General features: G+C 39.7%; 1 protein-coding gene and 1 long non-coding RNA gene across 14 annotated transcripts in view; one reads left to right on the forward strand and one right to left on the reverse strand.

Moving 5' to 3' along the window:
- LOC308632269 overlaps positions 1-27,215 on the reverse strand; it is a 371,322-nt gene that overhangs the window by 248,521 nt on the left and 95,586 nt on the right. For 3 of the 13 annotated variants that reach the window (XR_014018473.1, XR_014018474.1, XR_014018477.1), the window contains exon 3: positions 12,760-12,883. This is a non-coding gene — a long non-coding RNA (uncharacterized lncRNA). The other 10 variants (XR_014018475.1, XR_014018476.1, XR_014018478.1 and 7 more) reach the window with 9 other exon arrangements.
- Positions 1-27,215, forward strand: part of FSHR (follicle stimulating hormone receptor) — a gene marked incomplete at both ends in the record, with an annotated part of 152,859 nt that overhangs the window by 97,357 nt on the left and 28,287 nt on the right. Inside the window, 2 exons of the mRNA XM_081264226.1 lie at positions 6,016-6,090; positions 8,194-8,268. Coding sequence (XP_081120352.1) covers positions 6,016-6,090; positions 8,194-8,268 — 150 coding nt within the window. The remainder of the gene's footprint in view (positions 1-6,015; positions 6,091-8,193; positions 8,269-27,215) is intronic.

A 27,215-nucleotide genomic window follows, 5' to 3' on the forward strand; every position in this document is an offset into this window, starting at 1 on the left:
TAAAATAATGAGTTAAATTCAAATGGATGAGTTAGGCTGAGCTACTGTGGCTGATTTGAAATTTCTATGTCATTTGGAGGACATCTTTAGAGCATCTTTAGCAAAGACTCACTTGCCCCTGATAAAGAAACAGATCTGGGAAGGCAAAACAGTCTCAGATACTCTAGAAAAGGAAGGGACTGACTTTCTGCCATCTGGGAGGTGGGAAGAGCCCTTTGGCAATATTCTTACCACACCTTGACAACTTGCCCCACCCTGTATTGACCCTCTTCCTAGGGGAACAGCATGATCTTTAGGTTCTGACTTCAGTGGTGGGATGATCCAGGAGGCACCTATGTGCTCTGCCTGTTCTCATTGTTACGGCCAATAGACCACATGGATGGCTAGTCTTACTGCAAGACTCAGAATGGGGCTGAAGTTTGGGGTACTACCATAGCCCAGTTCAAGAATCAAAATGATCTATACAAGAGGAATAACCTGAATTGCTCTGTTTAAAGCTGAAAGAAGGGTTTAGGTCTTTCACTTAGCACAGTTATTCCCAAGCACATTGGTTATGCAGCCTAATAGCTCCTGATAACTCAGCCATAAACTCCACAAAGGCAAGAAGGAAGGCTGTCGGGCAGGCACAGTGATGTCTGTGTTTACCATGGAAGAACACTGTGTTTTCACACATACCACCTTAATAATTCCCTTTGGCAGCCCTGTGAAGTGGTTATCACTTCCAATTTTGCAGACAAGAAAGTGAAGCAGAGAGACACTTGGTAACCTGAACAGTCATAGAACTAGTGACAAATGCTGCACAATTAAAATTCAGGACTCTTATTGTAAGGTCTCTAAATCTAACAGTAAGGGATTTTAAATGGGAGTAGGAGAGCAATTTGCAGAGCTTTATGAATTTTTCTGGGATATATTTTCATCAGTTCTTTCCTGACTTAAAACTATATATTTCCAGAATTGATGTGTAGACATGGTAGAAGTACAAGAAATTATACATATAATATATATGTGTTATCATGTACAAGATATATACATATATTTTATAACACATAGTACATATGCATTAATAGGTAATGATGTTCCACGTTACATGTTATATGTTATAATTATTATACATTATTATATTATATATAAGTATTATATACTTATAATATTTGATTGCTTATTTTATAATTATAATATATACACCTGTAATATATATGTATAGTAGGTGAGTTTTTGTATTTCTACCATGTCTATTCCTTCAATTCTTCTGGAAATGTGCTAGATAGTTACATACATTAACATATTATATATAAGTATATACCATATATGTATATATAAATAGTATATGTTTACATATTTTACATATACATATATAACACATATGTATATATGCCATATATATGTACATGTAAAGAATATATAAAAACTATATATCACATTTCCAGAAGAATTGAAGTACTAGAAAACCATATATATATATATATATATATATATATATATACACACACACACATACATACATGTGTATTGTAATGGCATATATATCATTATATTAAAATGCAATAAACCAAAAATCCATTTTCTCTTTTCCAGCATCTTCAATGTAGCACAACAAAGAAAGGTAGTCCACATTAAGGAAACCTAGAGCACTAGACTCTGAGTTAGAGATGATTGATAAAACTCAGGACCCAGTTTATTCATCTTTAGTTTCCCAGCACTGATCTCAGGACCCAAAACACAGAAGCTTCTTAATCCAAATTTGTTGAACATTTGTTGAATTAGTTCTCCGCTCTTTTAAAATCTCTCTCCAAGATTCTGCTAAACAAGAAGCTCCCCTCCTGTGTTAATACACAATTTGATTTGCAAAGACTCTGTTTACTGCAAGTTTTCAAGAACACAGCTTTATTGTACAAAAACAAAGTTGGAAAATCTTTTATAATCTTTCAAAGATAATTCATTCACTTAGCAAACACTTGGCTGGGAACAGGAATACTAAGATGAAAGGCAGTGTCACCGTCCTCCAGAAGTTCCTTGCCTAGAGAGGAAGATTTATTTATTTGAACTACAAAGTACATCTCCAGAATGCAAATCTAATGTAATATGCGAGAACTTATGATAGAGTATAGGGTTTGCTAGACTATAGGGACTCAGGGAAGGAAAACAGTCAACTAAATTTAGTCTGAGATTATTAAAAAGAAAAGAAAGAAATTTGATTCAGTGAATATTAAAAATATTTTAAAGCAGTTGAATCCCCTAATGTACCTAGTCAGGGAGGAATCTATGGCTATATTGGGGGAAAGTGCTCTGTAAAGATAGAGGCATTGGAGAAGGAAAAATATGGGGAACATATGATTGGAGAATATCTTCTATATCAGAAAGGACACAAAGAAGTTTCTTTGAATGTCTTGGTCCATTTTGTGTTGCCATAACAGATACCTGACACTGGGTAATGTACAAAGAAAAGAAGTTTATTTGGCTCATGATTCTGGTTGCATGTATATCAGCAAAGAAACAAGGGGGAGGGGCCAGGCTCAGGGTTTTATAAGAACCTACTCTCAGGGAACTAATCCCCTCCTGTGAGACCTAACCAACCTTTTGAGACCAGCATGAATCCCTTCACATAGGAAGTCATGACCCAATCACCTCCCACTGGGCCCCACCTTAAAGGTTCTACCACCTTTCAGCATTGTTACCCTGGGGACCAAGTTTCCAGCACAGGTAGCTTTGGGGGACACATCTGTACCATATCCAACCCTCAGCAGTATTTAATATTTTAATATATCTTGTTCTCCAACTCATGTCATGGAAATGCAAATGAGGCCTTTAGCCACTGGTCAGAGCCCTTCAGTTTTCCTTTATCCAATAAAACCAATAACAACTCTGCGCAAAATGAAGCAGTCCCAGCATTTGTAAATGAGTACCAGCTATAATGATGGGTGAATTAATATCACTCTGGTACAGGTTGAAACTTCATGCTGGCCTTGACTACATTCAAAATAATCATTTGCTCCCTAACGTTCTCCCTACTGGAAAACACAGCACCCCACTCCTTTTCCTAATGGACTTGTGTTATGTATGAATACCACTCCACTGAAGAGAAGAATGTAAACCTGAAGGAGAGTGTCATAATTCCCTGAAATCCACTCCAAGAGCATGCCCTCACAATCCCTAGGACCTCATGCAAGCACATTCTCCCCTCCATCATGCCAACAAGGAATCTCATGTATGGAAGGAACCTTTACAATCATCTTCTCTAATCCCCAATCAAATGCCTTGTAAATCCTTCACTGCCCAGTCCTTTCCCCTCCTTTCTCTTCTGTGGCTTCTCTGTCAATTCAAGGACTTTGTCTAACAGGCAAAGGGGCTGGGGAGGAATACCACAGAGAAGGAGGGATAGAGGCCTCCCTCTATTAGTAGCAGCTCAAATACTTGTGTATGTTCTTTGTGTGTTGTGTATTAAAAGATAACAATAAAACGCCCTGGGACAGAAGCCTAAGTCAGAGACAAGCTAGGCTTGGTTGTCATTGCTGGAGTTGGAATGTTGCCAACATAAAGGGCATAAGAGAGTACCACCGACTTTATCTCCTCTGCGGTTTACCAGATGCCATTCATAGGACTGAAGTGAAGACACTTCCTTCACCTACCGTCAGCCATTTGTCCACCTACCTATCATTTACTGAGCCCTAAATGCGAAATAGTTCACCACTAATTGCTGGAGATATAAAGAGGAATATGATATCATCTAGGAACCCAAAGTCAGGTTGGGACATTAAAAAAAAAGGAAGGGAGAGCAGGTAGGAGGAAAGGGAAGAAAGAAAGATGCAATGACTAAACAATGTGGTAATTGCTTTAACTGAGGGGGGAAAAAAAGTCTTGTAATGACAAGAAAAGGCCAGAGAGAACATAGTTGTTTTTTAAGCTAAGTAATTCACTCCACTTGAATGGATGTCCTCAGACTGCTGTGCCATGCTTTCTGTATCGACTTAGGTATGTACATGTTGGGGAAAAGTCTGGCGGGATATTATTATTTCCCTGAAAAACCTTGAAATTCCAAGAATGGTCTTGAGACTTGAGCTGTAAGAAAAGCAGACCCTCAGGTTCCATTCAAGGCCCTCACCATGGGAATTAGCATTCTGGCAAAGTCCCCAGGTGACTGGTGCTGCGGTAATGTCTGAGAAGCTCCATCCTAGAAGATAAGGAGAGCTTTATCTCTGGGAACAAGCCTTCAGCAGAGCTTCTGTCCTAAAGGACATAGGTCCCTTGCACTATTCTTGAAAGGACCTGGCAAATCATCTCACCTATCCCCTCTTTTTCCAATGAAGAATCCAAGGTTCAGAAAGGCAGAGTGTATAGGAGGAAATGTGTGAGCCCTGATGCCAGCCAGTGTAGGTTCTGCAAATAGGCAGGGCCATTGACTTACACCAAAATGCCAACTTCACAGGCATGTCCAAAGGATTGTAGAGCATGTATGTAAAGTGACTGATAAGTAGTAAACACCCAATAAAAGATAATAGAAATGGAGACAAAACTGGATTAAACTGGAATGAGAACTCTGAATTTCTCAGTAAAGCATTTTCCACGGCTACACCCTGTGTCTGCTCCCCCAACTAAGGACAAAGGTGCCCTGCTGCCAACCCCAACCACCCTTCCTGTGTCTGAAGTTGAGACTTTAAAATATTTCCTGAAATATTTAAATTATAAGTGTTTCTTGATTGCTTTAATATTTTCTAGTTTATTTGAACCAAAAAGAAAAGAAAAATCCAGGTAAGTGAACTCTCAATAGATGAATGCAAGTAAAGAGAAATGTCCTAGTAGTAGGCTGAAATAGTACCATGAGTGGTGACTAAATCTATGGCTAATTGTTACTGAGCCTGGAAATAGAATATGGTGTCACTTCTGCTTAAACCCTGCTTTCCACCATGCTTGTATTTTCAACCCATGCAACTCCTTCCCTCACTCCTTTAGATGTTCAAACAAATGTCTTTTCCATACTATCACAGAATAAGAGAATATTTTCTCTTACAAATTGTCTTCTCTCACACAGGGTTTGTGAGAAGGGCCCTGCCACCACGGGTTGACAAGTCCCAGGTGTCTCCAGTCCTCTCACTGAGATGGCTGCTATTCACTGTCTCGCTCGCCCGCCCTCCATCCAGCCTCTCCCTTCCCTGCCCTGCAGGACTTTTCCTGAGCCTTTCTAGAACTCTCAGCTAAATCCCAGGCCAGCAGAAAGGCTTATGCCTCAGCCAGTTTGGACGCACACTGCCTGTGCGAGTCCCTGAGACACTCAGCAGCCGCATTAAAACTGCCTGAGCGTCTTCTCAGGGGGCCTAATAATAGCACGTTCCATCTTCGAGCCACTTTATAAATATTAACTGATTAAGCCGCCCTCTGTCCTCACAAGCTCTGGGCTTCCATGTTGTAGACTTGATTCTCCACTGCCTTCAAGTTACTCCGGGAGACAAAAAGCTGGGTCCTGAAGGATCTTTTCTGGGTATTTTAGGCCAAGACATCATTAATGTCAAAGACCTTGTGATCAAAACTTCCACTAGGATAAAGGCATGGAGGTGAAAAGGATTGAAATCTATGTTTGAAGAGACCAAATCGAAGTTCTCATCTTCTAAAGCCAGATTAACAGAGAGAAGAATCAACCCATGGTCTAGGGCATGGTCATTGAAATACAACCACAGGTCAAAGGCAGCCTACCACCTGTTCGTATGAATAAAGGTTTATTGGTATCCCATTGGGCCATTTATTTGCCATCTATGGCTTCTCTTTTCCTTTCAGGGCTTCAGGCTCTATATCTGCACACTATACAATCTCTAAATTGCACCCCTGCTTTGAACTCCTCCTCCCATTTTTTTGTAACTCTTAGCATCTAGTACATTTTGTTCCATTATTATAGCTTTCTTTGAGGACAGGAAAGGAGTTTTGTGCAGCTCATGAATCCTCCCTAGCCCAAGGAGGATTTAGGTTCTAGTTGAACCCTAAAATCCTACATGGAGTATAACTGAACCTATGTTTCTTTCTCTGCAGAGAGATCTCTCAGAATGATGTCTTGGAAGTGATAGAGGCAGATGTGTTCTCCAACATGCCCAAGTTACATGAAATGTAAGCAAGAGAGTTAGGGGTGGGGGGGCATCTCATGGCCATTACTGGCAACAGCCTTAGCATTCTCTTATATTCTTGGGACGCTGTGACTCTGTTCTGCCTTAGATCTCTAGATTGTCATTATAAAATATGTCCAAGTCAACTGAAAAGGTACAGCCCTGTCTCTCTTCCTGGTGGTCCAGGTACCAGTCCAGAGCCTAATATCTTGCTCACTGCCTCTCATGGTTTTTGTATTATATACCTGGGAACCTTACCCTATGACTACCAGAATGTACCTCCATCGCATCCAAGTCCAAACATATATCCCAAATTTACTTTCTCTTGTTGACATTCCAGTTTAATAGCAATACACTGATCCACTTCTGTTTCATTCCAGTCTATAGTTATCATAAATTAATTCATAGCATCAGTCAAATGTCAAGGCCATGAGGGAGTTTATAGACTGACTAGTCTAAAATTTTCCAAAGTATATTGTGCATATTGTTAGGTGTTCAAGAAAAAAAAAGAAAGAAAGAAAGAAAATGATTCTATGATCAAATAAGATTAGGAAACATAGGCAAATAATACAAGTTCACTCACTAGGAAAACTTTTCAATAAGTTTTTTATGCAAGTATACATTTGGAATCTCCAAGATGATTATGTATTAAGTGTTTCTGAACTAATGTTGCTAGAAAGGTTTCTTTCATGGAGCATTTATTAACCTCTCATAAATTCCCATGGAACACATTTAGGAAGGCCAATGAGCCCCTCTCTTCATTTTACAGATGAGGAATGAAAGGCACAGAGAAGTTGGGAGGTTTGTCTAAAGCCATTCAGCCAAATCCACAGCAGATCAAGGACTTCATCATAAATATCTTTGCTCCTTTGTATCTTCTTTAAAAATAAGGATTTTAGGATCTTTCAAATACCAATAGGGGACAAAAACAAATAGAATATATACATACCTGTTATATATCACGTGTTATATGTGGAAGAGTTTGATTAGTAATGACAATCAGCCTTCCCATTTTGGCAGACTCCCCCTCCCTTTTCCTTCGTCCGACCCACTTTACTTCCCACACTAATTATTCCTCACTGTTATTACCCTCATGCCTCTTCTCTTCTTCTCTCTCTGCTTAGACTTCTCTTGCCCTGATCTTAGAACCCATGGAGCATATCAGAGAAATGAACCAAAGGACAGACAGCCCTTTGGACATGGTCAAGCAGACATCCCTCCACACAGTCCACTGGGAAGTGGGGGCTAATGAGATGGCTCTTTCATCTCCTCCTTGCATCAAGAGGTGCTCACCCCCATGCAACACTGACTGTGTTTAAAATGATTAATTGCCTGGTACTTGGATCCAAGCAGCTACAGTTTACTGCAACATAAAAGCTAATGAAACAGGGAGGAAGTAATTAACAAAGAGCCTGTCTGCAAATATACATTGATCCAGCAAGATGTGGACAAGATGTGCGCTCTCTGCTGAAATCCAAACGTGAACATGCTCACCTCCCAACTATTGATCAGGACACAGTTCAGGCCAACACAGGGCAGAAGTCACCACATCCCAGGGGCCATGAGAGAACAGCCTCTGTCTGTAGCAGGAAAAGGAATCACTGGTCTATTCCCTGCTGAAGTTCACAGCTGACAACAAAGAGCAACCAATAGTAATTGGGTTTTTCCTCTCAGTTTTTTTTTAATCATTTCACCCCTATTTCTGTCTCCTCTTCCTGCCTAATCCTTTCCCCTCCTCTCCCTCTGTCATCTTCTTTACACCCTCTTTTTACCTCCTCCTTGTCTGCAGACCAAAATTCAATTCTCCCCTGTTAATCTCATCGCTACCCTTTTACCTTCCTCTGGCCTGGGGAGGTTTTTTCTGGTTAAAGACTCAGCTCTGCTCAGGGTGACATGACTCTGGTGGAGATCCCAAGTGGTGAGCATTAAACGGGATGGGGCTAATAGTTTGCACAGTTTAATAAAACAAAAGGCACTGCAGTTTGCTCGATATTTTTTGAAACAATGGATGGGTAGACAAATGAATAGATAAATGATGTATTGATGTACTCAGCATAATATGAAAAATACTGTCTACATCACTTGCATGTACTTTCCTCTTTTACAGTAGAATTGAAAAGGCCAACAACCTGCTGTACATCGACCCTGAGGCCTTCCAGAACCTTCCCAACCTTCGATATCTGTAAGAACTCATATACTCTACCACTGTCTCTATTATCAAATTGTGTGTTCTTGTTTTAGCACAATGCCCAGGTGCTACTCTGGAGCATAACTGCTTTTTATCACGGATGGGGGAGGCGGGGTAGAAGCAGAGGTAAGGAGGCACTTGGTATAGATTTTAGTTTAATGAGCAAATTTCACTAATATAATTGCATTTTGTTTTTCATTTGTAAAAATGGAAATAAGGAATGCCATTTGCATTAATGGGAATGTCATGCAAGCCTCTTACAAAACTCAGTCAGAATTTAGTGTGAGATGCAACCAAAATTTCTGCTATGATTTAGTTTGTGACCTTGACCTCAAAGATATTCTCTCTCTTGTTTTGCATACATGTATTCCTTTCTCTGAGAGATTGCAGTGTTTCATTTGGTAAGTTTTGGTTAATAACAGATATGGTATTTATCAGTAGAGAGACTTCTGGTCTTTGAGCTCCATCCACTGGGCCTGATCTCATTGGCAAAAACACTCTGTTTCTACTCAAATGGCTTTCAAATTAGCTGAAGACTTGACAGAGCCCTGAGTGTTATGATGGGCCTCACAAAATAATAGATCAGAATCCGGATTCTAAATTGTCTGGATCCATTTACTAGTTACCAATCACAAGCAAGGACTTAGCTTCTCAAAATGTGTTTCCACGTCAAAAGAATGAAAATAATAATGATGCATATGTATATTTACTAACATAATAATGATGCATGATCAACCATCACCTAAAGATACTTAAAGCAACAGCCATTCATTTTCTCCTGCCTGTGTGTTGGTCAGTGGAATGGTTTGCCTGACCTCAGCTAAGCTCAGTCATGCATCTGTAGTTAGCTGGCAGATGAGATGGGGGCTGGCTCCTCTGGAAGGTCTCAGTTGGAATGATTCAGCTCTCCTCCCAGTGATGCTCCTTTCCAGCAAGTTGGCATAGGCTTGTTTCCACTGCAACCCTGGGTTCCAAGAAAGACAGCTGAAGAGTGAAAGCCTCTTTGGTCCAACACCCTGAACTAGCACATGGTCTCTTCTGATGCATTTTTGTTAGCCAAAGAAGTTCACTGAACAGTCTAGTTTACAGAGATGAAAAAAATCAATGCCACTACTTGATGGAAGCAGCTGCATGGTCACAATACTGCAGTGTAGATATATGGAAGGATATAGACCCGAAACCACATTTGCAATAATTTAAAGTGTGTAGAAAGTTTTCCACAGTGCCTGTCACATCAGGTGCTCAATAAATATCATGACTTGATTTCTAAATTTTGGTCATCAAGAACTGGAGTGCACAGGTATAATAAAGGACACTGGACCATTGTGTGCATCAGCTCTCTGAATCGGGGCTGAGGAATTATTAGAAGAGTCCACATCATCTAGAACCCCTGCTTTCTGATAGGAGTCCCAGAAAGGGTCTGACAAAGAAAGAAGGCAATTTGATCCTGAGTTCATGTCGGAGGTGGACTGAGTTCATGGGCACACCACCCATTAATTTCACTCTTACAGGGTCTAACACTAGGTTCAACTCTCAGCTATCCCCATTTTGAAAGATTTAAATGTCTGAGCATTTTTAAGCAAGGGACCCTGCCTTTTTACCTTAAACTGTACTTTGCAAATTAAATAGCTAGTGTGCTCAGAAGACTTGGTCTCTTTTAGGTTGAGGCTTGGGATTATGACTCCTTAAGTGAACTTTTGTTCCTTAAGGGGCAGAGACTCTCTGCAGAGACTAACACAACAGTGGAAGAAATATGTGGTAATAGGAAAAGCATAAATCTTAGAATCAGAAAATCTGACTCTATCATATGCTAGATGAGAACTCTTAGGCCAATCACTGAACTTCTAAAATGTACGTGGATTATATGAGCCTCAAGTGAAATTTATACATAAAAATGTTTACATATGAAAATATTTTACAAATTACCAAGTGCTAAAAAATTTAATCAGAATGATTATTTCTAGTCAACCTGTCTATCCTCAGGAAAACTCCAGTAAATGTTGAATAGAGTGTTATGGTGACCACTAAGACCTGTCGTTGTTACCTAGAGTCTCTGGCATGGGTTCAAAAAGAGAAGGATGGAATATGCCTTGCACTTAATGGAGGAGCATAGAAAAGAAAGGAAAATAAAACTATATTGGAATCCAGAAGGACTGAAATCCAGATAGGACACTGACATTTATTAATTACATACCCAGTTACCTTGTAAAACTTAAGTTTCCTTATATGTAAAATGGGTGGTTATGAAAACCAAATAAGATCATGCCTATAAAAAACACTTTGCAAAATATGCACTATGAAAACTATAAATAACTATACAAATATAAAATGATTAGTGCCTGTTACTCAGTAGATTTTCTTATTTTCTTCTTCTCTTCCTCTTTCCCTTCTAATTTCCCTCCCTCCCTTCTTCCTTGTCTCCCTTTCCTCTTACAAAATGCCTGAGAGGTATATGGGGGTTCATAGAGCCCTTCAGTAAAAGAACAAAAACACTCTAGGAGTACAAAGTAATCCCTGGGTGTACCTCAATTCACAAGCTATCACATAGGGTTAGTGTCAAGTGCCCCTGCAGAGAATAAGCTCATGAAGAAAACTGTCCCCTCACACACATTTTCATAGACTATGAAAATGGTGGACTAGAGCTTGTAAATGAGGATTGAGGAACCACTGCAAACTTGAAACCAAAGGATCCTGTTACTAGCCAACCCCTTGTAGTCATCACCGTCCATTCTTCATAATGAGAGCCCTCGGTAAGGGAGGAACTTGGAAGGATCTGGGCAGGGAGAAAGATAGGGGGAGATAAAGCTATGCTTTGGTCCTGGAAGAGGACAAAATCTGTGTCATCTGTCTTTGAGTTCCACCTCCCTTGCATATCCATTTCTCATTTTGAGTAGTCCTCAATCCCACCTGTCCCCTTTGCTGGAGGTGATTGTTTCCAGCCTTATTCTAGTCTAAAAGAAGGGTATTTCTCAGAGTACTTTAAATCTACTCTCTCGCTGAGAAGAAGATTCTCCTTTAATATTCTGAAAATAATGCTATTGTCTTTGTCAGTTCTGGCTGCTATAACAGAAAACCACAGTCTGGATAGCTTAAACAACAAATTTTGATTTCTCATGGTTCTGAAGGCTGGACATTTAATATCAGGGTATGTTCTTAGGGAGGGCCTCTTTCTGATATATAGACAGTCTTCTTCCCATGATGCCCTTATATGGAATATGTATATGAAGAAAAGGAAAGATAACCATGCCTCTGCTTTTTTTATGTGAATATTTATCCCATCATGAAAGACCCAACCTCATGACCTTACCTAACCCTACTCACATGTACCACCAAAGTCCCCACCTCCAAATACCATCACCTTGAGGATTAGAGTTTCAAAATATAAATCTTGGATGACACAAATATCCAGTCAATGGCAGTGGTATATTCTGTACTGTACAAACTCTTTTAACATCTACTGCCATATGAATCCACTGCCAGGAAGTTGAGAAGAGGAGTAACCTATGTTAAACCTTCTCATTTCTTGCACAGACTAAACCTTTCTAAGTTGTGCATTCCTCCCCAGCATGTGCTCCGTGGTGGCCCTGGAGATTGCAATATTCTGCCTTCCAATGACACTTCTATTAGCAATACATCTATTGGGGGTTCAGTCTGTAGAATTTTGAAATATTTTCTAAACTGCTAAGGAGGATCATGAAAAATTCACTGTCAGTTCTCAGTCTGAAAGATTGTATCAGGAAAACAATGCCCAGTTAAGCTTCTATCTTGTATTTGTCAACTCAGGCTGCCAGAACAAAATACCATGGACTGAGCAGCTTAAACAACAGAAGTTTATTTCAGGCCGTTCTGGAGACTAGGGAACCCAGGGTCAAGTTACTGGCTGATTAGGTTCTTGGCTTGCAGATGGCCACCTTTTCTCCCTGTGTCCTCAGATGCCAGAGGGAGAAAGAAAGAGAACAGAAACTAGAGATCATTCAAATGAGTAAGAATGAATGAGCAAAAACAAGTCTCTGATGTTATTCTTAATCCTATAAGATTAGAGTCCCACATGGATTACCTCACTTAAACTTAATTATCTCCCCTAGATCCTATCTCCAAATAGTTGAGATAGGACCTTAAGGACATATGAATTTTCAGGGACACAATTCAGTCCATAGCACATCTGCACCCATGTTTGTGTCTGAGCAGCAGTCATAATAGTTTCATGATATAGCAGCCAGGTCAATGCATGTAGTAGTAGTGATTTCAGATATTCTTTGAGTTAATGAACTACTTCCTTCTTGGCAAAGAAAAATCACAAAGTGAATTAAGGAATCCAGTGAGGACCAGTAGAGGTTGAGTTGTTAGGTTTTTGTTGTTGTTGTTTTGTTTTATCTTGAGCCAGAATAAATGTTTAATATCAAAGCCACCAAAGCAGGGGATTAGAAGGGGGGTGGGAGTGAGTTGCTATTTGACTTCAGCATCCTAATTGCTGCACACACATACTTAGAAATGTCGTACTCAAGTTCTCCATGTTGATTCCATTTCATGCTGTTCATTTGATGGCACAGAATTCAAGACAACAGAAATCAGCGCTCTTCATCAATGCCTTCATGCTTCAGCAAGGAACCTGAAGTGGTTAGGAAAAAAAAAAAAAAAACCTCATGAATAAAGAAACATTCTTTAGCAGAATATGCATCAAAGGATTCATCTGGGTGGAATTTTTACAGTCAATATTGTACTTGCCTGCAATATTTCTTTCTTTACTGCTTTGCCTTCCTGGAGCTGACCTTTTGTATATGAAAGATTATCTATTGATCTGTAAATAAGATTTACACAATATTCTCTTGCCTTTGCATTCTGTCAATGTAATTCTCAGGCAGCTGGGTGTTGCTCTTTGCTACTCAATAAACCATAGTTCCATCTTAGCAAACATGTCACACAGCTGTGTGGGCCCCACCCACAACCCCCACTGAAAACCATCTTCCACTCAGATGTGGCCCATTACACCTCCTTATGATGCCTGATAATGGCTGCCAAGCCATCTGCTTTTTCCAACTGGAGACAATTCTAGGAGGTTCTTTATTGGTACTCTTAGCAATCTAAGTCTTTTCTTCCCCAGCCCTCAGCTAAGTCAGTCAGTCTCCCTCTCTCTCTCTCTCTCTCTCTCTCCTCTTTCTGACTTCCTCTGTTTCATGTGGTTTACTGGAAATAATGCAAGTAGCTTTTCTGACTGTAAAAGCTAAATCATTTGCTGGAGGTAGCATGGTAAAGGGACAGAAGGCAGGGACTCAAGAGACCACTTAGAGTACTGAAGAAAGACATGGACTCCAGTGCCACCTGTCTGGGCTCAGGTCTCAACTCATTCCCTTGCCAACTGTGTAAAACTTGGATAGCTAGGCTAGCTCCTCTTAAGTCTCAGTTTTCCCTTCTACAAAATAGGAATGTTGGCATTGCCTGAATTATTAAATTGTATTAAAAGAATTCAATCAAATGAACTACATAGAAAACTGACTGGCATTTTGAAAATTCTCAATGATAGCAATTCTTATTAAATCCTGGACCCTGTCCATGACTAGGACTGCCCAAAGGAGTTCATCTTTTTGAATCTAAGTTCTCTCCTCTGCGGGGCTGGGATTGTGACTCAGTGGTAGAGCGCTCGCCTAGCATGGGCGGGACCCAGGTTCGATCCTCAGCACCACATAAAAATAAAAGCATTGTGTTGTGTCCATCTACACCTAAACAATAAATATTTTTTTAAAAAAGAATGAAAGATAACAATACCTACTTTTTAAGAATGGTGCAAGTATAATTGAGTTACTGGTTGTAAAGCCTCTTGTATATCTTTGGGGCAAAATAAGTGCTTCTTATTTGATGATAACATGGTGGTGGTGATAATGTCTCTTTCCCCTTTTAATAATTATAAGATTTTGAAGGCTCTTTAACTGCTTCTTTTAGACAGAATACATCAACCAGCCTTCAAACAAGGAAATATATCATTTGTATTTCTCAAAGGACAAAGACATTCTTCTCATAAAACCTCTGACATATCCAGAAAGGTCTTTCCAACACACAAAATTACAATACCCTAAACGGTTCTAACAGAGACCTCTTTATTCTGCCTTTTAATGTTTATTTTCAATATTGTGATCTACAAGCTCATTTTCTATTCTCAAACAGATGGTTGGATAATGCTTCTTATTTGTATGTTGATTTATGATTCAGCATTTTTATCATACTTTATTGCACTTACACATTGCAGTATTCCCTGAGGTGGTCAGAGCCCTATATACTTGATATAAGAGAAGCAAATTGACCCATCTATAGTCCTTGGTTATGAGGCTTTTCTGACAGAAACATGCAATTTTCCTACAGAGTGGATCACTCTGATACTTTTGGTGCTCATCCATGTTTTCCCTCTCTTTAGAGGCTATAAAAAGAGCCATAGTAAGGCTCATTTTTATAAAATATGGCAGCAAAATAAATGTTTCTTATTTGATGATGACAATCATGGTGGTGGTGGGGATAATGTCTCTTTCCCCTTACCACATGCTTGGTAGAAATGGTGCTTCTCCATTTGTCCTCCATCATTTTAGACCTAAATTGGCCAATCAGTAAGAACTTATAAAATGTGAAAGAATGGATGAAACCTCTGTCCTCAAAGAGCTGGCACTCTAGTTGGGGTAGAATAAGGTAGAAATAATATAGAAATAAGGTAGAATAATATAGCAGGAAAGTAATGAGTAACATTTTAGGAAAGGTGGTTGATAAAGGATGGCAAAAATGGCCTAGTGATAGACAACAGGTATCCATGGACAGCTCTCATCTAAGTGGCTCCATCTTTTAGGGGAAGAAAAAGAGTATCATCAAGTAACTCCCCAAAAGCAACCTATATCTGTGGAGCTGTGTGGCACTGGCTATGGATGAGAGCAGTGCCCCAGTATTCTGGATCAGACTAGTCAGGGAAAGCTTCTTGAGGGTTAGGTTAGGGAAAACTTGAGAGCAGAGCTGTAACTTGAGGGACGAATATGTTTGGAAAGACAAATTTCATGTGTGTGTATGTTTGTGTGTGAGAGAGGGCAAGGACTTCCTCTTGACTGTGTGTGTGTGTGTGTGTGTGTGTGTGTGTGAGAGAGAGAGAGAGAGAGAGAGAGAGAGAGAGAGAGAGAGAGAGAGAGGACTGTGTAATAGGCAGAGGATGAGAAGAACTGAGTCCATACTCAGTTTGTGGCAATGATTTGGACTGTAGATTTATTAGTACTAGGATGCACACTATACTCAAGGGAGAGCTGCTAAATGAAATTTGCCACAATCCAGGGCTATAGTTATGGTAGCACCAAAAAGAACAGAAAGATATGGTTCAATGGAGGACACATTTCCAGAATTAATAAATAAATAAATAAGAATGACTGGCATATGCTTTACCTCCAGGTCAGAAATGGATCCAAGTGACTGCACTGATTTTTCCCACTAACCTCCAGACACCCTCAAAAAACTCCCACCCCCAAGGCCTCCACTAAGCACCTCCCACTCCGAGTCACCTTGTAGATGGTACTCATCAAGAATAGAGTCATCTTACACAGAGACTGTGATTGCTGGAGGAAAAAAAAATATTAGCCATCTCCCTGGTTGTCAGTGTCATAAGTATCTAAGGATGTTGCCATGACTACGAGGAAGTCTGGGCACAGTGGAGAGTATACAATTGCTTCTTTTATCAGTAACCTGTCTGGCAGATCCAACTTGCCCACTGTTGTCAACTCAAAGAAAACGTGGCCAGATTTTCCTTCTTGGAACACTGATGTTCAAGGTGAGATTTCAACCTGAGCATGTCCACTCCAGGCAGGGCAAGGAGTTCCTCTTGATGGTAAAGATGGTGATGACTTTATGCTGCTAACCTCTCTTGCCTGTCCAGTGTATTTTCTCCTGCAATAACCTCAAGTCCTTTCCACTGGTCAGGAAATCATTCAATATATCAATTCACATAATGTTTCAGGTCCTGAGATTTTTCTTCCCAGGAGTATTTGCATTTGTAAAACAGGAATCTGGAAAAGGTAATATAAACTAAGAAGTTGATAATGCTGGACTCCCAGGAATAAGGGCTCCCAAGAAGAGAAAATATCTATAGGAGTCATTCAAATAGCACATAGTTAACCATCTGTGCCACCTATTTGCATATTCTGAGCAATGTTATTTTTATAGGATACTCCTTCTTACAAGATACTTGTATCCTCATCTCTTTAATTATGAAATAAGGCCTATCTTTCTGTCATCACTAGAAATCAAATACAGTTCAGGTTCAAGTCTCAGATTGGCTGAGTAAAGATCAGCTCTGCTTTCTTCCTTACTGTTAGTATCAGCCTCACACACCCATGAAGCCAGTGATGTGCTAATTCCTTTAGACTTCTACATCTGCAAAATGGAAATAATAAAATATGCTTCAAGAAGCTATAGTTCAAGGAGAAAAATGAACTCTACAGCCCTAAGATCTCCTCTAAGTGGCAAGTGCTTGGCTTCTGAACTGTGATCTACACAAATCTGGGACTCCGTGTCATTGCCTGTCCTGAGTCCAGAAAATTCAGGGATAGTCCTGGGATGCATTCCTGTCACTTCAGCCCTCACAAATGAGCACACTACCTTAGCACACTAGATATGGGGATAGGTTTTAAGAGGTATACAGCACCCAGCAGCCACTGCAGCTCTCCTGGAGGGGGACAGATCCTTGCTTGGCAAGGCCTGCCTCAGGCACAGACAGAATGAGAGAATTTGGACAGTGGGACATGAAAGGGTATAGGGGAAAGCCTTGCTCTGTGTAAAACAAACTGTCATCTCTTGTTGCACCATTGCAACATCAGTGTTGAGAGTTTCAAAGGGCATTTTTGTCCTAGTATACCACTTCAGACTTGCAGTTATCCCTGGAAGAGACCACACATCTCCTTAGGGATGAGCCAGAGGTGACTGTGGGTGGCAAGGGTAGGCAGGACATGGAGAAGAGGGCAAGTATTATGCAAGTAAATTAATTCTTTTTTCTCACCACCCCCAAGTGCTGAGGACATAGTGCTAAAGAAAACCTGATCCCCACCCTGGAGTAATGCAGAGAAGGAAGGAAAGGCAGCGGGGCCAGAGGAGGGAAGCTCATTTTCTCTTTTAGAGCAACCTGGCTGTGATCTAGACCTTTTGGGCCTGGTTCTCACCTCACTTTGCAATATTTATTGAAGGAGATGTGTTTTCTCCCTGCTTCCATACATTCATTCATCTCCTCTATCTTATCTTACACAATGTGTGTTCTTAGGCTGTGGGCTCCTGGAACATGCATGCTCTAGCTGAACACCCAACTGCTGGTCTTGTTTGTCTGTGGAAGGATTTGCCCTCCCCAGAGCACAGCCGCAGGAGGAACACATACTGGGGACTCACTAGTCAGCCAGGACCAGGGACTAAGGAATTGGCAGAAGGTATCACTCCCAGAATCCACTGACACCAGATCTAGAGCAAGGGCTATGTCCAGTTCATCTTGGGCCCACACAGAATGAAAGTCTGCACACAGTAGGCCCTTATTGAGAATATGGGCCTGGCATGGGAGCCTTCTGTTTGGGTAGAGAGAGGGGAGCAGCTGCTGTTTTTAGAGAAATATCTTGGGGCGTTATGGAGTGTGAACACCAAAGTGACAAATGCTCTAAGAAAGAATATTTTCCTCTTCAGCAGACATCTCAAAAATGTTCTGCTGTAGTCACAAGCTCACCCACAGTGATCAGCCTGCAAATAATGTCTAGCTCAAGGGGTGGTGAGCTCTTCCCATACCCACTTGGGATGTGGACATGGCAGTACTTGGAAAAGAGAACAGATGTTTGGGTGGAGACCTGCAAGGGAAGCAACTAAGCAACCCTACTGGCAAAGTTCATCCAGCACCACCCAACAGTGCCACACGGACACAGATTCACTCAGTAAGACACCAAGGAGAAGCTCTTATCTTTATGGGACAGTTCATGAGCCCAGTTCCAGCCCTGATCCTGCTTGTGAGAATTTGCAAGCAAGTCAGAAGAAAAATAACTTCCCTGGGCCTCAAGGAAAATGGAGAGAAAAATCACTGCTCTGTCTTCTGTAAAGGAAAGAAGAAACAGAATAAGACAAGACAGGGTATGGGGTGCTTTTCAAGTTAAAAGTAAAAAGCAACTGCAAGGACTGGTAGTTGCACAAAGCGTTGCTGGGTAACAGGAATCAATTTAGAAAGCACTTTTGCTTTGTATTAATTTTTTTGTTTTTTTGTCTTCAAAAGCCCTGTGGAATATTTGGTGAGGGCTCCATGTTACAGATAGGAAGTTTGAGGTTCAGACATGGTGATTGAATTGCCTGAGCTCAAACATTAGATTAAGAATTCTTTGGGGACAGGAGGCCCAGGAAAACTGAGCATCTATTATGGGGCAGATTCAGAACTAGGCATGTTGTTCACACAATTTAGCTCATCTCTTAGTCTTCCAAAATGGCGAGATAGGTATTTTCCCCCATCTACAGATGAGGATTTTGAAACTCAGAGATTATATAGTTGATAGAAATGGGAAGTGAGGCCAGAAAAGTCTAACTCAACCAGTTAATTGTGCTCTCCAGCACACCACAGGCAGGGAGGTGTAGGATGTGGAAGAAAGCAAATATGGCCAGTGTTCAAAGTACAACGTGGTCACCTGAGTAAGACATTTGCCATTTGGATTTTGTGATCATTACCCAGGCAACACTGAAGTATAACCAAGAAATAGCTTTCTAAAAGATCTATATTGGAGATGAGTTGCAATGAAAGATGTTCAAACTGCTTAAAATATTAACTCTTTGCAATCCCCCACTACGTATTTAAAAGTTACCACTTGACACAAATTGGTGGTTTGATTAAAGTCATTCTTACAACAGCATCCAAAAAGGTCCTAAAAAGTTATGACTTGGCAACATTTTTAGCCATGAGCCTAAATAGAGAGGTCTTTAGGCTTTGAAAGTTCTTATGCAGCCAGGGTGATATAATGGAAAGAGCATCATCGCCTGTTGGCATGGATTCAGATTCCACGTCTTCCACTTTCTATCATACAAATCAACTTGAACTCTCCCAGCCTCAGTCTCAATATCTATAAAATGGAACTAATAATAGTATCTACCTCATAGGATTGTGGTCGGGACTCAATGATTTCAATTTGTGTAAAGCATTTACAGTGGTGCTTAACATGTAGCAATGGAATAGACATGTCTTAACTATTCTTTCTGGTTCAAGTCTATAAGTTTGGGAGAGTCAGTTACCTTTTGTGAGCCTTGCTTCTCTTCTATGAAAGATGAGAGTCATAAATATGCTTGTCTTAGAAGTCCATTAGAAGCCTAGTAAGATAATATGAAATAAGTCTGTCAGGCCCAGATGCTATCCAAATAACAAGCCGGACTATCTCCAAGACAGTTTTTCCTAGGAGAGAAATCAGAAGATTTTCTGTGACTCATGTAACCAGATTCTAAGAGTTCAGTTACTTCCAAAATAGCAGCCTTCTGGTCTGTGGTCACCTTAGCGAGCCTCTCACTCAGACCAAAGTCAGACACCAGTCACTGTGTCCCCAAGATGGAGAGGACAGGTATGAAGCTTGTCACGTTGTCTTCTTAAAGCATCTCTTTCAACCTCAGTGGATCAGCCAGCAGCCTACACCCTTTCTAAAGTGGGAGAACAAAAAGGACAGATGCACAGCTGTCTCCAGAAGCCTGTCTCACAAGCTCTCCCCCAGATTTAACTCTACATCAGTTCATGATGACATATGTGAAAGGCTAAGAATTACATAACCAGATTCTAGAAACCTGGAATGTCACAGCTCTTAGACCTCAGGGTCTCAGGGGAAACTCCAACTGAACTCTGCTCATCCACAAAAGCATCCTATAGCATTCTCCCAATAAATTCCTTAATAGGACACCCATAGCACAAGAGTTAATAACAAGAATCAACAAATGGGACTTACTTAAACTAAAAAGTTTTTTCTCAGCAAGAGAAACAATAAGAGAGGTCAATAGGGAGCCTACATCCTGGGAACAAATTTTTACTCCTCACACTTCAGATAGAGCCCTAATATCCAGAGTATACAAAGAACTCAAAAAATTAGACAATAAGATAACAAATAACCCAATCAACAAATGGGCCAAGGACCTGAACAGACACTTCTCAGAGGAGGATATACAATCAATCAACAAGTACATGAAAAAATGCTCTCCATCTCTAGCAGTCAGAGAAATGCAAATCAAAACCACCCTAAGATACCATCTCACTCCAGTAAGATTGGCAGCCACTATGAAGTCAAACAACAACAAGTGCTGGCGAGGATGTGGAGAAAAGGGTACACTTGTACATTGCTGGTGGGACTGCAAATTGGTGCGGCCAATTTGGAAAGCAGTTTGGAGATTCCTGGGAAAGCTGGGAATGGAACCACCATTTGACCCTGCTATTGCCCTTCTCGGACTATTCCCTGAAGACCTTAAAAGAGCATGCTACAGGGATACTGCCACATCGATGTTCATAGCAGCACAATTCACAATAGCTAGACTGTGGAACCAACCCAGATGCCCTTCAATAGATGAATGGATAAAAAAAAATGTGGCATCTATACACAATGGAGTACTACGCAGCACTAAAAAATGACAAAATCATAGAATTTGCAGGGAAATGGATGGCACTAGAGCAGATTATGCTTAGTGAAGCTAGCCAATCCCTAAAAAACAAATACCAAATGTCTTCTTTGATATAATGAGAGCGACTATGAACAGAGTAGGGAGGAAGAGCAGGAAGAAAAGATTAACTTTAAACAGAGACATGAGATGGGAGGGAAAGGGAGAGAAAAGGGAAATTGCATGGAAATGAAGGGAGACCCTCATTGCTATACAAAATTACATATAAGAGGTTGTGAGGGGAATGGGAAAATAAACAAGGAGAGAAATGAATTACAGTAGATGGGGTAGAGAGAGAAGATGTGAGGGAAGGGGAAGGGGGATAGTAGGGGATAGGTAAGGTAGCAGAATACAACAATTACTAATAGGGCATTATGTAAAATTATGGATGTGTAACCGACGTGATTCTGCAATCTGCATTTGGGGTAAAATTGGGAGTTCATAACTCACTTCAATCTAATGTATGAAATATGATATGTCAAGAGCTTTGTAATGTTGTGAACAACCAATAAAAAATAAAAAATGAATAAATAAACATAAAAAAGGACAAAAATAATGTCACAGCGAGAGCTACACTTATAGACTTATTATTATTACTACTACTATTGTTATCACATTGAGGTCAGGTTCATTTTGTCAAATATGTCTATTCAGTTAAGTTTCCTTTTGATTCACTTTACAATGATTTCTTTTGACCCAAACATAGATAAATGTTGAGGTTATTTATTGGGCTAATAGCAGATCTTGAGGCTGGTATTCTATGCAACTCTAGATGAGCTGTGCAATTTTTTGCCTTACTTGTCCTGATTATAATCTACAATAATCTACCCTAAAATGATCTGAAAGGTGCTAATAGAAAGTGAACCCAAGTTTTATCTGCATCTGAGTATATGAACTACACAGATCTTATTTGTACCATGGTAGCATAATGGAGGGTGCTGCCTAAGAGAGATTTATCAACCATGTCCATTTTTTTCGTAATTAGTCTACAGAAAAGGCATGAATGCTTTAGCTTGTAGCAGGGCTTCCAAGGTTGACTAGGAAGCAACAAACTCAGGAGATACTCTACAATCAAGATGGAACCCAGGGACATGTTTGGGAAAGCCTGCATACTTCTTTCTTCTCTTGGACATTTACAATGGGTAATATTATGGTAAAGGCTCTGAGAATCCTAAAGGAAAGAGACTGCTTAGCCCCAGGAACCTAGTGTTCCCCAAGTTTATTTTGCTATTACAACCTTTCCTTTTTAAACAAAGCATTTGTCTCCTTTATAAATAGTGTTTCTAGAGAAGTGCTTGGTTTCTAAGTTGAGAGGTCTCAGAGGTCACAGTCCGATTCCCTCCTCAGGAAGGCACTCTTCCACACAGTTACTTGAGCACATGTCTAGAGGTGAGACACTATTAACTTTGCAGCACAACCCATTCATTCTTGTATAGGGCAACTCTCACAGTGAGAATCTCATCATGGTAACCCAATAATGGTAAGAGCACAAGCTTTAGATTCAGAAAGACCTAGATTCAACCTCTGGCTCTAGATCTCCTTATGTGGCTTTGAGAAAGTTCCTGGACCTCTCTCAGTTCTCAACTCTGAGATGGTAATACCTGTCTCCTGAGATGGTAGCAAGAAATAAATAAAATAATCAATGGTAAGTGCTAAGTGTGGTACATAGTACATAGGAAGTGTTCAATAAATGTTGACCATTATTATTATGAATCCTGTATCTACTTTCCAGAACAGCACAACAAATCTATTACCATTTCCACTTGGCAGCTCTTCAGAAATGTGGACTGCTCTTCCCAAGAAAAATATCCTACTTGTTAAACAATATGGTCTTACTTCCTCACCCTTCTATGCAAAAAAAAACAAAACAAAAAAAAAACTGCATATTCCCAAATAAGTTGATTTAATTGTAAAGTATGCACACACATACTCACAACTATAGTACTACAAATATTATAAACATACAAAATACAGTATTAAACAACAATTTATAAATAATGTTTCCACATTTTCCTCTTATTATATATTAACATGGAACCAAAAGTCTATTTTACTCTAACTACAATATTTTAGAAAAAGCAAGGTCACAAGATGTGTTTCAGTATTTTTTAATCCTTTTTAACACTTACAAAAGCTATTCATAGGTTATATCAATACTAGATTTTAATGGCTGTCAATGCTAAAAACAAAACTTCACAAAAATAGGTAGATCAATGCAACAGCACTCCTTGGTTTTCAATCCTATGTTCCTTTTATACAAATATTTTTATGAAATTCAGCTAGTAATTTTCCTTCCTTAATGTCAATCAGATGCTCTTACAAACTGTCTGGAAGATGTTGCATTTTTATACTTTTAATGAAAACATTCAAAATCCCATAAAAAAACTGATTAGAAATACATATTTCCTGATTTTTTAAAATATGCAGTGTAAGAGTTTTCACACATATTGACATACTTACATCATTTTCAACCATAAAATAACCATTTGCATATATGTTTTCTCCAGTACTCTTTTCCAAAAGCTCTGTTCACAGCATGAATTTTTCTTCAAATGCTATTGTACTCCACCTCATTATTAGTATAGTACCTTTCCCTTAAAGAGACAATATAAATGTGTCAAGTAGGAAAATATCTGCTTTGTAACATTATTTCAGTTAGCCATTTGTCATCATAGGAAAAGTCAAATTTGGATCACGTGTCTTTTTGTAAAAAAAATATGTAAGTCATCTCTAATTTTGTCAACTCTCTGTAATTTTCCTTGAGATAGCCAACAAAACTCTAAGTGGTAATATGATCCTGACAAGAAAAATTCAGGACTCAGAGACTAAACAGAATCAGGTAAGAAGGCTGATCCAGGCAGCTTTATCAAAAGAAAGCAAGGGGAAATCAGAGGAAAAGCCCAGGAAGAATCTGGGAAATTCACGTGTGGCTTTCTTACTTAGGAGTCATAGAGGTCACACGGGAACAACAGAAACTCAAACACCAAAATAGCACTGCAGCACCCAAGAGCGATGGGGAAATGCAAGCTGTGACCTAGGCCTCGCAGAGTTGGGAAATCAAACATAGTCACAGAGCAACTAGAATAGAAGGTTGGAACGTGACCATGACAGTGAAGGGGCCCGGACAGGACATTCAGTTTCCCTGTAAGATAAATCTCATTTCACTGGATAAAAAATAAAGGATCCGAGTCCTTGAGAGTTAAACAAATAGCCAAGACGCACATCATAAAGAATCATACAGCCAGGACTTGAACCCAGATTTTCTGGTGCTAGAATCATTACCTTTGAAGCTATGCTACATGCCAACTTTAACAGAAACTTATTGCTAAATTCACACACTGGGTCAAAATAGAACTGCAACCTGGCAGGGCAGGTAGAACCGAGCTCTTGGAAATGCTGTCCCTGGGCTAATTAAACTCCCCCTGATTATTAAGGAGTCTGGTTTCCATGGAGACTGAGATTAGTTTGAACTGAATAGGACAGTTAAATAGTCCTAGCTTTGAAGGTGTGAGATTGGGAAGGCAGGAAATGAGGGTCTCCTACTGTCTCATGAAATTCCTTACACAAAATCATCTTACAAAGAGAGAAACTGAGATTCTCAAAAGGTAAGTAAACTGTTTGGTGTCATTCACCTAGCTAAAAAGAGGGTACATGAATCCAGGGTCTATCTTCATGTCTAAGGTCTTAGTCATTGGGCCAGTTTCTTACACACTGACATCTACAACCAAGTTTCTGTGCTACTATACCCAGACTAATCCTTATTTAATGAGCAAGAAGCATATGTTAGCATCTTTTATCATGTTGTATAGAGCTACTCAAATTCCCAGTTAATAAAGATCTGTAGTTAATAAAAATCTCTATCAGCAGGCCTCATAAAATAACAAGACTTTTTACATACACTTGATCCTCATTTTTGCACATTCCATATTTTCTAATTCACGACCTGCTAATATTCGTTTGCAACCATAAGTCAATACTTGCCACACAATTGGTAGCATCCCCTCCCTAAGTTAAATTCTCCTAAGGCATCTCAATGGTCACTTCAAACCAGGGCATAAACTCTGTGCTGCCTCAAGTCTTAGACTAGAAGAGCTAAGAAAAACAGACAAACAAACAACACAAACAAACAGACCCTACTAACTTAAGGGAAAAAAATAAGAACGTGCTGCTACTATTGAAGATTAACGAAAGCATTAATGATGTCATGAGCCTCAGAGCCAAAGGGACACCTGCTCATGAAAGGCAAATGTATCACCCTGTGGCAGGAAGGTAGGATAGTTCCTAGCCTTTGTAAGGACCCAAATAAATTTATTCTTACAGGAGCAGTGCTCAAGGTCATTATTGTAACCTAAAGATTAGGGACAATCAGGCATGAAAGGTGCTAACACCAGCTTAGAATGTGAAACTGGCTGTTGACAGAAGAGAGCTCTGAGCCAGTTACTTTTCTTTAAAAGACCTATTTGCAGAACTTAAATTTGCTGACATTTTACCCCCAGGCCTTTAACTGTTTTTGAAGATAAACTGTAGTTGAGTGAATCAAAATAATTTTGCAGCAAACAGTCATTTGACCAAAGCAAACCTATTGAGACATAGAGCTCCTAGCTGATTACCCACTTCCAGTCTCCATCAGACATGAATTTATTGATCAGAAGGGAAAAATGAATTGAAAACTAAGTGTTCATCCGAACTCCATTTCCTGTGTTATCTTGGGGGTTATAGAAAGTCTTAGCTACAGAGTTATAACCAATAATCCATCTCAGTGGATGGTCACTAGATCTTTAAAAGTGTCTTAAACTCAGCACCACAGGAATAATTTTAGCCATTTTTGCAGCATTTTTTCTTTTATATAAAGACCAAAGATTTCAATGTGCTTCCATAGATGTCTATGGATATTCATTCCACAAGTATAGTGACTATGGAAATTCATACTATTCATGTTAGTTAAATGATGCATTTATACCATTCTCATTGGAAAATCATGAAGTCATCCTCCTTCCAATAACTCACATCCTTTCACTCAGAGATATGAGCTAGTTGCTAGGTCAAATCAATTGCGTGTACATAATTCCTTGTGTGCATATCTCTTGACAACTCTTAGCACATTATCTGGCTTAAAAAGCTTGGTAAGCATAGCACCAACCACTGTGCCAATATTGAGTCTTCAGGAAAAATATGAATCCTACCCTCATACCATTCAAAATCTGAATGAAGAGACAGACACTGGATAAATGAACACAAAATAATATAGAGTTTAACTGTAATGGGTGACTAAAAAAAAAGTGCCAAAAAGAATATAATTATACTGGGAAAAAATCAGGAACTATAATTAGATTGGCAGTCAGGGAGCTTCTCTATGGAAAAAAAAAATTACATTTGTAACTAAACTCTGAAAGTTGATTCTAAGTTGACCAGGTGAAGACTGAGTGTAAGACTTCCAGATAAAGCACACCCAAACACCTGGAGACTACGAAAGAACTCAATGCTCTAAGGAGCTGAGAAAGAGCCACTGAGGCTAACATGTCCTGCAGAATGGCATGAGATGAGGGTGCAAGAATAGGCAGTAAAGACTACAAGTTTACCCTGAGTATTATGGGAAAGGACCAAATCCCTCACAGCAGTGGAGTAAAGCCATCTGATTTACAGTTTTTAAAACAATGCTCTGCATACTATATGGAGAATGGATTAAAAAGGACAAGATTAAGTGTGTGGAAAACAGGAGGAGACTGTTGCAGAAATCCAGAGGAAGGATGATGTCTTGTTTTAGAATGGTGTCAGTACAGGTGGACGAAACTGTATGGAATCAAGATCTATTTTGGAAATGGAATCTAAAGAGATAGAGATGGACTGGATATTGGAATAGGAGGAAGCAACAACCAAGCTTGTCACATTTCTATTGAACAACTGATGAATGGCACTACTATTCATGGAGAATAATTATGGAGGAATGGTTTGGTAGAGGTGTAGTGAAGGAACGAATTTAGTTGATTATGTCAATGAAACACTTAGGAGAATATGTGGAGTGAGATTTAATTAGTGATGAAAGGTCTTAAGACAAGTATAGTCTAGGATTCACCATATCCACAAGACTTAGGTAGGTAGATCTTGTTTCCCACGGCTCTGAGATTATAGAGAAAAGGGAATGGGGGAGACCCGAGTACAAAGAGAGGACAGGGAACAAACAAAGCACACTAGAAAAAGAGGAACAGAAGAGGAGGAGGTTTAACAGAAGAGCGCAACATGACAGAAAGCAATAGAAGAGAGAGTTCTAATGATCCAGAAAAGTCCAATAAAATAAG

This window comes from Spermophilus citellus, assembly GCF_964194105.1.
Source record: "Spermophilus citellus genome assembly, chromosome: 13".
NCBI lineage: Eukaryota > Metazoa > Chordata > Mammalia > Rodentia > Sciuridae > Spermophilus > Spermophilus citellus.